The 17,715-nt window shown below is 36.3% G+C and overlaps 1 protein-coding gene across 6 annotated transcripts in view; it reads right to left on the reverse strand.

The window, feature by feature from the left end:
- SLC4A7 (solute carrier family 4 member 7) overlaps positions 1 to 17,715 on the reverse strand; it is a 73,111-nt gene that overhangs the window by 22,765 nt on the left and 32,631 nt on the right. For 2 of the 6 annotated variants that reach the window (XM_059818310.1, XM_059818312.1), the window contains 9 exons: positions 17,339 to 17,707; positions 11,714 to 11,829; positions 10,264 to 10,421; positions 8,270 to 8,357; positions 6,571 to 6,717; positions 5,168 to 5,271; positions 3,474 to 3,648; positions 952 to 1,085; positions 151 to 396 (listed from right to left, as the gene is read on the reverse strand). In XM_059818310.1, coding sequence (XP_059674293.1) covers positions 151 to 396; positions 952 to 1,085; positions 3,474 to 3,648; positions 5,168 to 5,271; positions 6,571 to 6,717; positions 8,270 to 8,357; positions 10,264 to 10,421; positions 11,714 to 11,829; positions 17,339 to 17,707 — 1,537 coding nt within the window. Of the gene's footprint in view, positions 1 to 150; positions 397 to 951; positions 1,086 to 3,473; positions 3,649 to 5,167; positions 5,272 to 6,570; positions 6,718 to 8,269; positions 8,358 to 10,263; positions 10,422 to 11,017; positions 11,078 to 11,713; positions 11,830 to 17,338; positions 17,708 to 17,715 lie in introns of all 6 variants that reach the window. The other 4 variants (XM_059818315.1, XM_059818314.1, XM_059818311.1 and 1 more) reach the window with 3 other exon arrangements.

Raw genomic sequence — 17,715 nt, forward strand, 5'->3', positions numbered from 1 at the left:
TTTCTGAGGTTTCTCATGCCCATACCACCCCCAGCATTCCTCCTACCCTTCCACAGAGAGGCACACATTGCAGTTTACTAAACAGTATGGCTCTACACTATAAACATTTTCCCTATGTATTTTACTAACAGATAGAAACTTGATACTTACGAATATAAAGTCAGTTTATCCAAATCATTGTGCATATTGAAGGCATATACTTCTCCCAAATGAAAAAGCTTTTCCAATGCCTCATAAATAAATATGATGCATATAAGCGCTGCAAAAGCTTCCTCTGTAAACCGAGTGATGTAACACACAAGGCTGCTGGCATCTGTGGCTACAAGCACTATGCATAAAAATGCAGTCCACAGACCAATGCTAGTTCGCAGGGAGAGGTAGGAAAGATCATAATCCCTGTGTGAAAAAAGAAACAAAAAGTATTAACTGAGCCAAAAGTCACCTATACTATACTCTATTTGAAAACAGATACTGAGGCCAAGCTCTATAGGTATTCACCACTTTTCTCATCCTTAATGTTCTGAAGGAAGCAGAAACTTTTCTGTCTTACCTTCCACAAAAGCAAAGCAAGACTGCAAGGTGTTTCTAGAATTGCGGGTGCAGCTACCTACCTAAGCATCATGGGGATAATCTTTCCAGAACTACCTAGATGCTTTCTCCTAGAGGGCAGACCAATCCCTGTTTATCCCTGCAGAAGAATCAAAGCCAACATCTCCACACAGTCAAAACGTAACTTTTATTTAAGTCCTAGCCAGTTCTTATCACTGATTTTCCTATTAAGGCTCACCGGTGCCTCAGAGCTTTGCCAAACCACATCCATATCTCAGTCTCTTGCTGCTGCATTACATCTTCATGGACAGCCACTTTTAACACACATCTGCTTTCAATTACAGCTATTCTAACAGACTAGGAAATCAGAAAGTGTATCAAGCTAATATAAACATCACTTACCTGCAAAATTTAAATAATATTTTTTCAAATACTAGAACCGGTCCGGTGCTCCCCAAAATAGTAAGAGGTTGCCCAGCAAAGAGAGAATAGGCAATCCCAGTTAATGATGCTCCAAAGAGAGACTCTATTGCACTCTGTTTGGGGGAAAAGAAACTGCTGTAACTATGCTGCCTTTCATATTATCATTTAGCAACACATCTGCATAAAAACAGTTTTAAGATGCATTAACTTAGAAACAAGACAAGATGTAAAAGCACTGCAATTAATATTGATATTTGAGACAAGAATAACTTAACACGGTTTTGCAGTAACAATCCCATGGACAAAAGATTTTGAAAACTTCACTCCTGAGAAACATGAAGACATCCAAAATCATGAGAACAAGTTACTAGTCCTGCTAGCTATGGAAGAAAAACATACCAACAATTACTACAAATTTAAAAAAAAGGTTACTCAACATGTGTTTTACAGAAAGAATTATCTGTCTCAGTAAAGAAAATACATATATATATATATTGCAACATACCTGTACCAAAACATGATACGGTGTGCCGTATCAAACCTGCATCAGTCAACCCAGCATTACAAAAGAAAAAACTGACAGGCGGAGATGCAGGAGAAATTACTGAACAATATTGGTTTATGAATACATGACACCAAAAATAGATGAGCAGTAAACTAATGTGCCACCTGGTAATGCATTTCTTTTCACTGAAGTAAGATACGTACTTCAGTTCTTGCATTAAATGTTTTCTGTAACATTTTCTGCTAAAAAAAGTTACAATGCACCTCAAAAGAGAGGGGCCCGACTTTTTAGATCCTAAAATGATATTACAGTTACTTGAAAATAGTTAACTACACAATTTACAACTATGAGAAGTCACGGATTACAGATTAAAGGGTTTCTGGTGGAATTTTTAAGTGTTTGGTATTTTGTAATTATGCAAGCCTAAGAAAACAATATTTATGCAAACAAGCTCCAATTCAGGAAAGCATCTAAAATTGGGCAAAACGGTTTGCTGAACTGGGGCTATTAAAAATGAAAACATGAGTACTTTGTTCATTAAATTAGAAAAAAACAATATATATAATCCCAGTCTCTTTTTCTATTACCTTTGAATTAGTGCTTTTGGTTAGTCAATGCATTAACCTTGGGGTTGGCTCTCAATCAGGGTGGAAGGGACAGGAGTACTGTGGAGGTGATGACCTCTGGGAATGTGAGGGAGGGTTTCAAACACGAACTGTGTACCTTACAGTGTCAGCTACCATGCTTGAACATGTGTGTGCAGTAACTAAATTTTATATTCAATGGTGCACACCAAGTATCTGAAGGCAGGAACAAACCCGCAAACAATTCCAGACAGCTAAAAGAAAGAAGGTGTTTAAGAATCAAGCTTTAAAAGGAGCGTATTTTCATAATTATACATGATGCACATTCAAAAATTGCAGCGACATTTTGATAACCATTCCTACACTTAGAGTGGCAAAAACAGTGCGCAGAAAAGATGTAATTTATTTCTGCATTTGCTATAAACTTGAAGAACTACATCATTAAACAAAAATCTGAGTCAACAGCATTACTTGAAAGAGATAAAATAGTTAATTTTAATATAGTACAAGCTTAAAAACTTAGATCTAAGTATCAAGAAGATTTTTACAGCATCATAAGCTTTACCAGAATGTTAAAATTTCTAAAGGATATGTCTGAATGCATTCTTCCCTCCCCCAAAGGGACAGAGCCTTGTTTCTTCGTGATAGATTTAAAAACAGAAAATACACTTCAGACTAGTTTACTCACAAGCCAATTGACACAAACACTAAGTTATTAACATTGCTGATGTTAAGTATTCTTTCCCTGCTCCAAAAACCAAAGTGCAGTGATATTTTGGCTAAAAAGGTGCTGGTGTTATCTACTGCCCAACATAACGCTACCAAAATTTTTGTACATGTATGGTTTATATTCAAGTTGTTTACAATGAAGAGTATTTTCTGCTCATAAACCTTTGCCACTTTCTTTTACTGTTAACAACATACCATTAGTGAAAGCATATACATATCCTGTCCATTACTTAAATACACAATTGGCTGCTACCCATACACTGCAGGCATTATCATCCTCATAGGTCTACTACTCAAGGCCAGTACATGTTCTTGGCTATCCACCTTGAGCCTCCGACGTTGCCTAAAGTAGGCCTAGTGGGATGGTGCACCTTTACTGCTATTCATTATTTTTAAGTAGCTAAAAAGAAGGCAATGCAAGCCCTTTCTCAATTCATGAAGCCATTCATCCAGTAAGGCAGGATAAACATTTTTTACCTCCACTGTGCATCTTCTCCTGTTCACATGGGTTCCCCACATTTTCCACAGCAATTCCCTTTTGGGGAAGATCTGCTTTGGGGCAGGCTAATCAAGTGCTGTGGGTAAATTCTTCAAATACAAGTATAAATAAATGAGACAAATGCACACAGTGACTTGCCTCTTGAAGGTCTAAAAGCCTGGCCACTACCATTCTTTGTACTCACTATTCTGCCTTGTGTAGCTTCTCCCAGGAGCCCTCCAAAAGTGATTACAGGAGACATACAGGCACAGTATAGGAAAAGAATCGAGGCCAGGCACTGCAGGCTTAATGCATCCTTGAAGTCACTCAAGAAAAAAGGTGCTTTCCTTTGGATGTCAAGTATCAAACCACCAAAAAGCCTAAATAGGTGAGATGAAACTCGTCAAACTGTACACTAAAGGATTCTAGCTAGTTCAAAACTATGGGCTACACATGACTGCCAGTGCCTATTGCCAGCACAAATTAGCTATTTCATAACCCAGATTAAAGCATAACAGTTTAAAATGTAAATTAGAATCTTATCTATTCCAATTCAGTAGCATTCCAAATATAATCAAGCAGGTTATCCACATTTTTAAAAGCTGCCTAGGTATTTTTGTATATGGGCTAGATACTGAAAAAATATCTTTGCAAGTGATTTTACCTAAATAATGTTTAAAGTCTAATCTGTCTTATGATATTCAAAACAAGGAACGGAAGAAATATGCTAAACCTCAGCCAAGACCACTGCATTGATACATTTCTGTATTACTACTCCAATAAGTAGTTGTAGCTTTCTGATTCAAATTCCCTACATACATATGGTTACGTCCTTAAATAAATTTAGGTCTATAATTTTTTAACAGTGTTCTCATATAGAGATATTCTACAAATGGAAATACAAAACCAAACATATATAAATCAGTTCAACTGGGTAAGTTATTTGCAAGAAATCAAAAAGCTTTTGGCAGTTTCCAAAAAAATTTTTAAGACTCCAAAATACTAGGTATAATTTGCACCTACAAAAATTTGATTTTATTTTGAATTACCAAAAAAAAGAATCCATTCCTAAGAAAAACAATCGGATCATCTAGAGATAATTGTGTGGGCAGAAATTAACTTCTCAGCTCCACATACTGTTTGCAAAAACGCAAAAGGTAAGTATAACAAAGCCAAAATGGTAAAAATCAACACAAATGTTGTAAAGTCCTTCTTGCAAAGTTATGAGGAAGCTGCATTTCACTTGGAAGTTCATCATTTTGGGGATAACAACATTGTACATCTTTTCCAGAATTTCTCAGTTGATTTCATCTCTACTCTCTCATACAAGATATTAAGGTTTAATCTTAACCAGATATTTCTAATTTTGGGGACTTTTTTGGCAAGTATTTCAGAACTAACAGAGAACAACAATGCAACTCAAATGAAAGAAATTCCTTCAATTTTATTTTAGATCTGGAAGAAACCTAACCAAAGTATTTTTTGCCACTTATATTCCTTGTTGCTCCACTTTGTATACGTTTAATAAAAACAGATTTGCATTAATGGAAATTTTTAGTACCTAGCCCAATATTGAAAATTGTATATTCCTGCTATAATTATGATAATTACAGGCTCTTGACAATTAAAAATTAAAACCCAACTCTTAAAAGTCAGTTAAATTAGGCAGCATCTTATATGAAATCCTTCGCAAATGTGTTGAGAAACATTGCCACAGGCTTGAAAATGCTTTAAGCAGATCGGTATTTACAGGCAAGAATCCAACACTTGAAAAGGAAAAAGGATGCGCTCTGACACTTATACCATGATTTTTTATGTTCAAATGTCATCATTAAAAACTGTGAAGATTTATTATTTTTATTTCTTTATGGTAGCCAGTATTTAGGGAAATGAACACACCTTCCAGTTCTCTCAAGTTCAGGTCCAGCATGATGGCCTTCTTCTTTGAGAGTCTCTCCTGTAGGAGTAGATCCATTTGGAAATTTAGGTACCTTCCTTTTCTCCTACAGGGAAACAAAAACCCCAAAAACAAACAAACAAACAAACCATACTTTGAGACTACATTTACATTAAAAAGTATAATTCAAAAATTCAAAGACAGTGTGCAGAGACTCTCTGCCCTCCAAACCTTTTTCATATGCCCAGCTTATCAGCAGTCCTCCGTTTGCCAAAATCATCTTTTGTTGAGTACAGATGACTAGAACTGTACAACAATCCCCAGAAGACCTTATTAGTACCTTGCACAACAGTATTAATCTTCCCCCCTTCTACAAGAAATATGTCCCTGAGACATGATGAAACAAAGCCTACCTTTTCAAGACACAATAGAGGATCAACCACAAGGCCTAGAATCTTTAGATTTTTTTTCTTAATCATTTCCAGAGCAGAAGCCTCTAGCTTCTAACAGAAACTTTATGACACACACAGTATTTTCTTGAAGTATAAATCAGAAGTCATTCCAGTATAAATGAGAATTCATTCCCCCATTGAGCAAGATGCTCCCAGCTCCTCATAAATTTCTCAACCAAGCTTGCCTTCCAAAAACCCCCAAGCCCTGCTTATTTTGGAAAGGAGTTAAGTGGTAGCCTCAGGTTATTAATGAATAAACTGCACTGCTGTCACCCCTTGCATTCCACCTACTCCCCCAAACCACTACCGGATTCAACACCAAGTCAACCTTCTGAATCAAGTGCACTGGTCTCGCCCCCCACTTTTGATCCTGGCAAGCAGGAATTGCCCTCCGTTGTAAAAAGGGAGAAAGGGAAGAAATCAGAGTCCCTCTAAGATCCAGCTTCCCCCGGCTCTCATTCTAAGCTTGTATCACAACTGAGCAATACGATCCATTTTTTTTTATCCATTTCAAAAACATTCTGTGAACGTTATATGCTAGCCAATAGACATTAAAACATTTCAATCAACGTTGTATGCAAATAGAAGTTCTTATAAGAATTACAATATTCTTGCTGATCATTGTTAGATTAGTAATAAAATTTATAATAGGAACTCAGGTACAATTTTGGACCTATTCTCCTAGATCTCACATGAACTCATTTCAGTATTACAAAAGGAAATATAGTAAATACAATTTACTTAAAAGCATAGCAGGAAACTGATTAACACTTTTTTTTTTTTTTAAAACACCACTTAAATGGACAGTCCACTTTTTCTTCCAAATGGATGTGGGGGCTTTCCTGATGCTTTACTAAATTTTATACTCAGTACACAACTTACTTGCATTCAGAAATGGCATTTTCAAAGTAAAAATCATGGGAGCTCTCTACCAGACTTTTTTTTTCTTTTACCTGGGAAGGAACACTTTTTGGCGGCTCAATTCGTATAGATGGATCCCATTCTCCTGGAGGCAGGACTGTCACTTGGTCTAAAAATTCATCAATTCCTGACAACAAATCATTTCGGTCTTTTGCTTTATAGGCAACATCATGGAAAACCTACAAGAAGAAAGTACCCAATATTCTTTTTTTTTTTTCTTTTGAAAGAGGAACTCATTACAAGGAACACTTCATTGTTTTTAAAGGTCCTCAAAAGTTAGGCTTTTACTTTACTTGCATACTTTTTCATTAAGAATTACCTGTATGCACATCCCTGTGGAACATAAAATAAGGAAGTTGTATCTTCAAACTCAAAAGGAATATTGAGTTCATTTCTAAAATTAATTAAAAAGTTAATCTTCAATATTCAGTAAATCAAGTTCATGTACTATTGCCTGAATAATTCTGCCCTACAGCCACTGTGCCACTATGCTGTGCTAAATCAGGACAAAAATACTTTAAATAACCTTCAAACCAAAACACAAGTTTTTATTACGAATAAGGACTTCATTTGTATACCTCTAGCTTAATTCATTTTAAAAGACTTAAAAAGCATATGAAAGCAATCCTCCTACTACTCAAAAAAAACCCTACACTGTTTTACAGCCTACTACAACACCACAAACTCTGAACTGACAAACGGGTAGTATTAAAAAAAAAAAAAACCAAACCACAAACAATCCCAGAATCCCAAGATGCATTTTATACACAGAGAGGAAAAAAAAAATGCTAGTTTTGCTATAAAAAAACTGTTTGCAGAAGATGATCCTAAATTGCTTCTGTACATTTGAAACCTGAACTGTTTGTTTCCAGAAACCTGACCATTAAGTCTTCTAATTGTAAATTAGATCTTTTTAGTCTGTTTAGGTCTTTTTAGACCACAGAATAACTTGTATTTTTCTATTTCAATGATCTACAGTATTCTTAAAAATCAGCCTAACTAAAAAATTAGAAGCTGCAATGAACAAATACTGTATTCACAGGCTAGTGGCCCAATTAGAAAATGACGAATTTCTGATTTACATTTCCAAACTTTAAATTGTTCTAGAGTAAAGAAATACTAGAATTTCTACTAGATAACCCTAATAATTGTCTGCAATTCAGTAGATGGCGCTCACTGCGAAGTCAGAATTAAAACATCCTAATTTTGCTCATAAAATGACAAGTCTCAAAAAGGCCCAATTACCCTCTGCTCTTTAAAACCGTCCACCAGTGCTCTAAGCATATGACTTCAAATGCCTAGTAAAATTCTGGTTTTAATTATCTGACCTCACTTTGATACAAAAAAAAAAAATCTGTGATGATTCAATTGCATGCATTCTTAAACTTTCTGTCCTGAACACTTACAGTTTGCTGTGTCCTTTTCAACATAGTGATTCATATCAGATGCAGTTCTATTTCCTAATTTAATACAAAAATGAAATCTATATACCAAAGCTAAAATATTTTTTCAGAAATACATTTAGGATTTCTTCAAGAAAGTCATGGGGAAAAGTTAATTTACCATTATCTAGTTCACTAACACAAAAAATAACTTTACAGTTCTTCATTTAACCAGTTTGGTTTGGTTTTTTCTTTAACCTGTCACTCCAGAATACGTTTATTGAAAACAGTCGGTAAATACATTATTCTAGACTTCTTTAACTACAAGATTTTAAAATACATCACTCACATCATCTGTCATAAGAGTTGCTATTGATCTTCCAATTTCATGGTACTGTGGAGCTTTTCCTGCCGGTCCCAGCAACAAAAACAAAAACCTGTGGAGAAAGCAATAGAGATTAATATGGCTAAGTCGTTTGAATATACTCAGAGGGTTCTTTCAAACAAATGTTTAAAGAAAATTTAATGGTGAAGTAAAAATATCCTCTTCACCATTTCAGATCTTAAAGACTGCTGCCAGACTAAGAAAAGACTCAGCTCAAAGTCATTACTGGAAGAAACTTGAATCCTGAACCAAAATTACTCCGAAATCTTAATTAAGCCTAATTTTTTTAAGCCTAATTTTTCAACTTCTTATAATGCCTTAAATGTAGTAGTAATCCACAGGCTAGAGCTCTATGAGTATTTCATCTGGATCATAAGCCTTTCTGAGCTTTATGTTCTAGCCTCCCTGATGATCACCTCTTCACGGGAGTTAAACCCCCTCTCACTTGCTGTGACTGGGTACGCCACACAGCAGATGCACAGATATACTTCAAGCAACACACTAGGCATACTCACATAGCAGAAAGGAAGGGAACCTGCATTTTGAACACCTAAGAAGGTAAAAGTGACTTTTTGAGAAGGGAATCCAATCGGGGAGATGGGGGGTGGGGGTGCGCTGTCACAGCATACGTTAACAGATAGTCTCCATTTCCAATCACAGTAACAGTTATCACACTTGGGGGAGGGGGGTGGGGGGTGACCTTGAACAGGACTATTAACTTATAAATTCAAAATGAAGCCAAAGAATGAACCTCAATAATTCTTTTCACGACATTCTTCCCATAGTCCATGAAAAATCAAATTCCTAAGTGCAACACATTTGAAAAAAGTAGCACCTTCTTTCACCTCACAGTACAAAAAGCTCAATGTTATTTTTCCTTTGCAAGTTGACTACCCTAACTGAAACTGAGATTGCACCTTCAGAATCAAGTACGCTATTCCAAATTTGCAAGTCTACCTAATTCTGAAAAATTTAGGACAGGATAATTTTAGCTACATTAACACAAATAACCTGTATGCAGAAATTTTTTGCATTTCCGAAGAAACATTATGAGCGCTAATGTCAACTACCCTCTGAAAATTCTCACGTCTATTTATAAGAACACCGCGAAGATTATTTTTGCCTTTCATTAGGGTATATAAGCTGAAAATTACAGAGATAAACAAGCACCTCAATCATTTTAAAACATTTGAAAAAAAAAAATCACCAAAACCATGAAGGTACAAATTTACGCCAAACACCACAGAACATCCCAATACATCAATATGCACAGAAAATGAAGTGCCCTCCATGATGGCTGATGAAATGACCTGCTATCTTCATCATGGGACCTGCATTTTGACATTTTGATCACCTGTGGTAAATATGCCCCAGGTATACTGGTGAGACCATGATTTTGGGGGGTGGGTGCACCAGGCTGGATGGCATATTGCAGATTGAAAACTGATTCAATGTATAGCTGCAGATTGGTTACCTCAGTGTCAATCAGGTAGATTTGGGCATATAATTAAAAAAAGGTTTTCCGCCACCTAGGTTATTCATACACAGAGTATTTGTATACAAAGAGCAGAGCTTCAGATCAGACAGACTTTCAGACTTCATGGACTCTTCCCCACCGTCACACTGCGTCATGCTGAAGGGAACTATAACAACCTTCATGCCCATCTTTACAATGGCAACACAAGCTTGGAAGACTTACTGCTTTTACTCCGGGTCAGCTATCAGTTTCAACTTCTGTACTTGCTTAAGACAGAATCATTACATATATTTAAAGAATTCAGCAAATTTTATGGTGGACCTCATTCTTTCAAATTTTGCAGCAAATGACTGGCATCATGTTAAACAAAGTCTACATTTCTTGAGCTTAACAGAGTATGTATAAAAATTTACAACTACATGAGATCTTAAGTATTATCTTATTGTATAAATAAAGGCAGACTTTCCAGGCATTTATTTACCGTGTAGGAACCGGAACCTCTGTGAGACCTGAGAGAAGCACAGCAGGGGAGAGCCTCACAAAAGCAATAATAGGTCTTTCTAAAAAATCTACTTCTCCCACTAACACATTTGATGCTTCTGCTCCTGAAGGAATTTTCCTCATGAAGTTCATATCAACCTATTTATATAAAGATGAAACAAGTGTTTATTGCCTTACATTTGTTCGCAGAAATTCTGTAAGTTTATCAGTATTTACTAGACATTTATGCTACAAAGAAAAATAAAAATGCAAATCACATATCCCACAGTACAGAAGAGACAAACATATGTAGAAAATGTCAGCCAGCCAGCCAACTAATATTAAACTGTTTTCTAGAAATTAGAATTACTACCACCTACTATATTCTAGAAGACTCCAAACTGCATAACCACCTTTCTAATATTACTTATCATGACAAACATTCCGTGATAGGACATAACTTAACAAAATCTATGCACAATTAATGACGAGAGTTCATGTAATTACACATGGTTTCTAGAACGTAATTAGTTATTTCACAGCTGTGTATTTCAAATGTCATAATTTTGAAAAATAATTTGTATGCTTATATTTTCATCCATAAAGAATATGATGGCTGAAAATCTTAACATTCATTTCTGTACATAATTACAGAAAAGCATTAGAAAATGGTACAGCACATGAACTCTGTGTTCATATACATATACACACACACACACACAAGCACCAGTTACATTGCTATCTAAAGAACTTACAGATGGCCTCTTGAGTCCCACACCAAGTGTGCCACAACTACAGTGCCAGGAGGCTGACTCCTGCCCAACAGGAGACAAGGCAGGTGTAGAGAAGGACAGGCCAAGCAAAAACATAAAAACTGTGACAGAGGAGCAGGAATAAATGGCACCTGCCACGATTAGATGAGAACTACAGAGTAAGTTAGCTTTCCTTAAACATAATTATTTAACTTAGCAAACCAATTTTCTTACAGTGTTTACAACAGCTTTTGTACAGCAAACTCATAAAACATATAAAACAAATCCCCTTTGAAATCCTCTTTGCAAAAAAACTCAAAAAGTCAGTCCTAGAAAAAAATATTACAACACCATTTACAAAATTGTTTTCATAAGAGTCTTTATAGCAGACCTGAAAATATTTCCCTCTGCATGAGAAAGTGCAGCAGCTGCACTCTAAGTTACCAAAACACTGAAAAGATCAAACTAAACAGAAAGTTCAGTCCCACTGGGAAGAGTTTCAAAAAATTTGACACGTTTAGCCTATGCCATACTCTGACACTCATACATACAAGTTATGTCTTAGTACATATCTTTTGTACACTTATACAGATGCGTACGTATATGTGTCTTAGTTGTAACTAAGAGGGCAGTTGAAACAATCACATTTTTTGTCACAGTTATTCTGTGCTAAACTTAAAGGTATTTCAAATTATTTACCTTACTAAAATCAACCGTGCTGTTTTCTCTGCTTCCTCCTGTCCCAGTACCTTTCATGTCTCCACTTTTCCCAGTGTCTAAATTTCCAGGTGCTGATTGTGGAGATGCTAACAGCCCTAAATTAAAACAAAGGAGAAGTTCAAAATGGTGTATGAAGTGAACTGAGTATGCAACACTACCAAAACTCAATGTGGCAGCTTGCTTAAAGCAAATGTGCAAGTTATTCAGTAAGGGTGCCCTACATTAGTATCATAAATGCAACATTAACAAGTCACTGTGTTGTCAAAATAATAACATTATTTTAAAAAATTAAAATTAAATATTGCCCAAATGATGGCCATTTGCAGAACAGTCACCAGAAAAGAAAACAAGAGCTACTTTAATTGTAGACAATATAACAAGTGTTGACATTTTAATTGTAACCACTCTAGTAGTTGGTAGATAGCATCTTCACTGTATTTAGAAATCCTCAGACACCAAAAGCAAACATCTCTGCTATCTAGTCTGCTGTGCTGCAGTTATTTCAATTGTAAAAAGCCTCGGCAAGCCTCAGGCTACAGCTACAGTGATGATACCCTGGTAGTTAACTAAACCTGTACAAGCCAATATTGTACTACATGAAGGATAGACAGCTTGCAAACCATGGTTTCAATCAACAGACCAAAACTCCAACTATTGATCTGACCAGATGTTTCTAGATGAAATGGTCTCTCTAACACGTTAGTTCAAGAGGCATGTACAATAAAATTATTCAAGTTAAGTGTAGAGCTTCCCTCTAACATCTGCACTAAGACACCGTTTTATGTAGCTTACGACACTACTAGCAACACTGAACTGCCGGTTCAGTGAAGGGTGCAAAAGTCAAGTAACCCAGGTGTTCATACGCAGTGAATTCCATGTTGCGTCATGGTTATCTCTACCCAACTATCATTTAGAAGCTGGTCTAGGCATGCATAACCAAGCCCAAATCCCATCTTTTGGATTACAGAGCTTTTACTTGTTCAGTTTAACATGCACTAGAAGTGCATTTGGCCTTGCTTGTCTACACTAGACCTTTCAGATGTGGTGATAAACATGCTTTAACATGCTTTCAAAACCACATCTAGACAAAGACTAAAGCTTAAACATTGTATTACATGCAGAAAGTTTGTATTTAGGTCAAGCGTCACTCTAGTCAAGATAAAACTGAAGTCCTCACCAGCTAACCTGTTGGCTATTGTTCTATCATAACTCCTGCTGCATAACTACTTGCATTCCTCCATGTTTATAATTTAGCAATTTGACATTTTTTAGCATTTCAAATGACAACTGAATTTGCTTTATTTCATCCCCAAATTTATTTCCAAAAAAACTCTTTAACAGAACTATCATATCAATGGAAAACATGCATGTCCAAGCCTTTACCATTAATTTTCATTCTTAGAGTTCATAGGGATATAAGTGGTATGGGTAGTTTTTCCTGAAGCAAAAACCAAATGAAGTTAATGACCTGCCATTTCCTTTGTGAAGGTAATTGTAAGTAATTAGCTAACACTATAAATACTACATTCAGTTAGCTGGCGGGGCAGGGGGGGGGGGGGGGGGGGGGGGGGGGGGCAGGGGGGAACACCACCCAAAAAACGCCACATTCTACTCTTCTGCTCCAAAATGTATGCATTATTCACAAGAATCACTAACAGCAATCAACCACCTGTGAGATGAGCTGTTCAAAGTATTTAACTGCATAACAGTTGATGTTAAGTGTTTGTAGGACTAGAAATAGAACAGAAATATTAAACAGTTGTTGCAGAAGGCCATAATATAAAAGTTTATAAATACATATTTTTTCCACTTCCTCCCTGCTACATAACAATAAAGGTAACTGAAGATATGTATGACTGATGAAACATGAGCAGTAATGCATCATTTTGCTCTTTTTGCCCTGTGAGCAAGAGCAAGCAGAGACTAGAACAAAAAGTGGAGAGACAATTAAGGAGGAGGATAGAGAATAAGGATTCTACATATTAACATAAACTAATTTATTATTTCAGTACTGAAGTGATACTGATTCTTCTAAAAGGTTTGCCTTCAAAATTTCTCCAACCAGTCATAGTTAAGGTCCAGATGTTTTGGTACTGATACAGGAACATTTGTCTGATCCTAAACCACGTGTAAATAGTTTTCCTTTCTATTGGTCTTGCAGTTGGACAGACTGCTGTGCTCACATGAGAATACTGCTTACAGGTTTTCAGACCTGAGCAAGCATTTCCATATGATACTGATTGATGTGCATAATGAAATGCAATCTGGTATTTGCAGGGAAACTCAGAATAAAAAAAATAATCATCTCTAATAGAGGAACACTTTTACTCAAAACTCTAATAAAAGAACTTACTTTCTGCTCTTCTCCAGTTTAGTAGGTACAAACTCAGAGGCTACTGCTAAAAGGAAGACTACCTAGTTTTTCCAGACTGTGAGACAGAGAAATTCATCTAGTCTTACCAAGCTACCGAGGAGATCGTTAAAAATATACAATACTCTTCTTGATGTTGTTATGCAAGTATACCACCTGCCTCTTTTGAAAGACAACTGTGGATTGAGTCTTGAATAAGTTCGATTACTCGTAAGATCACTCAAGTTAAAGTACTTATAACCACACCTTCACTAAAGATCATGCACATTTTGTAGCCAACTACACTTAGTTTAATACTGTGATCACAATAATCTAATGGACATTGCCTACTGGAAAAAGAAAGCAAGAAAGATACAGACATTTGCCTCACATTTCCACTTCAGTAAAAAAAAAAAAGTGTTGGGGGAAATAAGATGAGTTCAACACCTAAGCATGACTGTTCCAATATTATTATTTTTATACATAACAAAATTTATGAATTACGAAACTTTTAAATACAAAGTCACACCATATTTGTGTTTGAGGGGAAAAAAAACAATTTTAAAAAATAAATTCCAATGCAGCCTTAATATGAAAAAAATATTAGAAGGCAAATCCTAGAAGGCAAATATTTAAACCTTTCTGAATTATTATTTTCAGTAAGTAATTATTGTAAAAGCAAAGCTGTTCTAAATATTATTTTACTCAGTTGTGAAGTACATTTATCAGTGAACTAAAAGACCCCTTATAACAGGCTGCTTTGCTGTTGTTCATAGACATTAACACAGCTTAATGATGCTGGTGAACTAACTGTTCATCTTTTGCTGTGACACAGCTCTCTTCCTAGCTCTACCTATGGAATTCATTATTCAACAGTTTCAAAGATGGGAAAACAAAAGCTGTTCCTGAACCGATGACAAAAGAAAAAAATATTGTTAAAGAGAACCCTTTGCCTGGTTGACTTACTATGAACTGATGACTGGCTGATAAAAATCAAGTGATAGACTGAAAGTGTGCCCCTCTCCCCTTCTTTTACAGTAATTCACATTAAGTTCAGTAACCTTCCAGCTATTTGTAGTTCTAAAAAGTAAAATCTGAATAGCAGAAGGCCAAGGATAGATGAATGCTAAACAGAAGGAAGCCATCTATTAGAAAATTAAAACAGTTCCTAATTCTCACAGGAGGCAAACCGAACTCAGTCATTCAGATGTGGAAAAAGTATACTGGCTGCAATATTCTGAATTACTAGAGAGGTAATACAGACCATAATCTATACTGGAATGGATGAAGGAGTGTTTTTTGGGGTTTTTTTTTGATTAATACAAGGAAGATGACTTCCTCTTCAGGGTTCCCTTCTGAATCTGTCTCCCAAAACAGAGTGAGTCCAAGTTCAGCTGCAGCCCTGAAGTCATAGTCTGAGAATGTCTTCAAAAGGCATCTCTAAGGAAAATGTGTCTTTCTGTGGTCAGATGATTTCTTGAATTAGAGTGGGGGCGGGGGGGGGAACCCAGAAAGCAAAAATGTCTTCCATTATTATTGGTGTTCATCTTTCTCTGGAAAGACTTTTATTTATGGATTAACTGGGAAATCATCCCTTTCAGATTTTTCCTTTATGAGAAACATCCCCTTGAGGCACAAAAAGCAATTTGAACATGACTTGGAGATTCTGGTGGAAAGTGCTATTAGTGATAATAATAGCATCAAGTACTTGATCTTCATTTGTTTGCTTTCTCTTGCGTTCTAAAGACCTTGAGTCCAGCATGCCATCATTCCTGTCAGATGAGTAGAAAAATGAGAACTGGAAAACCAATTACAGCTGTTATTTTACTTCTGGTTTTTAATTACCTTTGAAAGATCACCCATGAGAGAGAATGATCTTCATGTGAATTCTCTTAATTTCCTATAAGGAAGTCAGAAGAAGAGTTTTCTGTTTGGTTTTCTGAATTTAAGTAAGGATGGGGCCCCCACTCCAACTCAAGATGACAGCCTACAACATAGTTTGCCCTTTCCTTTTCAGTGACTTGGCTGCAAAATGTGAAAAGGCAGATAACCACAGCCTTTTCTCTGTCAGCATATTTTCACTGCTATATGTAACAGTGTGCTCTTACTTATTCAACAAGTGAGGAAAGAAACCAAGAAAAGCCTCGCTGATGAAAGAACTGAGTGAAATCAGCTCCCCCCTTGCTCCTCCAATACACATAGGCATAAAGCAGACAAACCAACAAGCTAGATTTTGGCAAAATTTCTGGGAAGAAAAAAAAGGCAGGAGGAGCCTGAAGGCTAAAAAGAAAGGTGATCCCGTTAAAAACATGATTTATCTAGAAGAATCCTGAAGTCTCTAAATAAGTGATAATTTTGCAAAAGTAAAACAATTATAACAGCATGTATGCAGAATGCACGAGTTATGAAACATTTACTAAAAATGATTAAAGAAACTGTTAGAACTTTCCATCCTTTCTTTCCAATTATCTATACATCTACATACCCTTTTACATGTAAAGAACAATAGCTTTGCAAGACAACAAATCAATAAATTACTAAGCTCTGACCTGCAATTATAAACGCTTAACTACCTTATCCTATTTTCATATCAAACACAACAAAACAGTAATCAAGTGTGTGATGCTGAAGCAGCGCACGAATGGATAGCTATCCGTAAACAGCTGCAGGTGAACTGAACCTGCCAGTTCCATCATAAACTACTACTGGTTTTAGTGGTCCTGGTTTTTAAAAGCACAAAAGCAAAAATAAAATTGATTAAAGATTTCACGATACAACTAAACTACACCACCACTGATTACTGAACCCTTCGTAATTCTTTTCATACTCATCTCTAATACTTCACTACACCTTTGGCTGTAGCTATGTCAGGATAGTGAACACTGGTTTAAAATATTATTTAAACCACTGACAAAAACAACAAAGCATAACCTGACATGGAGTGTAGGTGAGTGAAAGGAAAAGGCCACCATTTTTGACATTTTGTTTATAGATTATATTTTAAAACCATATTCCTTTTTAATCACACAAATGAAGGTTAGTTAAAGAATTTTTTTGCTGACTTTAGTTAAAAGCTAAAAAGTTAAAAATGCTGAATGATCAAACAGTCACAACTGAGAAGAAATAAAGCATGCAGGCAGAGGTAACAGTTATCATATTCCTTTGTGCCCAAGTTATGTGCCAAAAACATTGCAATGCAAGTGATCCAGATGCAGAGAGCATCACCCATGGACAGCTTAAATTTTGATAGTTGCCTGGTGTTTTGTCAGTATTTTCCTCTGTCTTCTTTTCCTGGCTTTCCTGCACTTCTAAGTCCTCCTCAGGTGGGTGGATTATTACTGAAGGAATATCATCACTGGCAGGTGACACCAGCAATTCCTTGCCCTGAAGTGGACTTGGCTGGGCACTTGTGGTTGGCGGGTGGCTGCAGGTAGGACTGGAGGGTGGTGTGTTTTGAGGGGTAGTTACGGGGGTTGTACACCTTGAGGTTGCCGGGGTTCCAGCTCTTGAAGAAGGAAGAAGGTAATTGAGAAGAACTGACAAACGGTTTTCTCCTCTCAGGGAAATATTTGAGGCAGAGAGACCTGTTCGCAAAGAGTGGCGGGAGGCTGAAAGGCCTTCCCCTGAGATA

The sequence above is a fragment of the Gavia stellata genome, chromosome 6 (assembly GCF_030936135.1).
Source record: "Gavia stellata isolate bGavSte3 chromosome 6, bGavSte3.hap2, whole genome shotgun sequence".
Taxonomy (NCBI): Eukaryota; Metazoa; Chordata; class Aves; order Gaviiformes; family Gaviidae; genus Gavia; species Gavia stellata.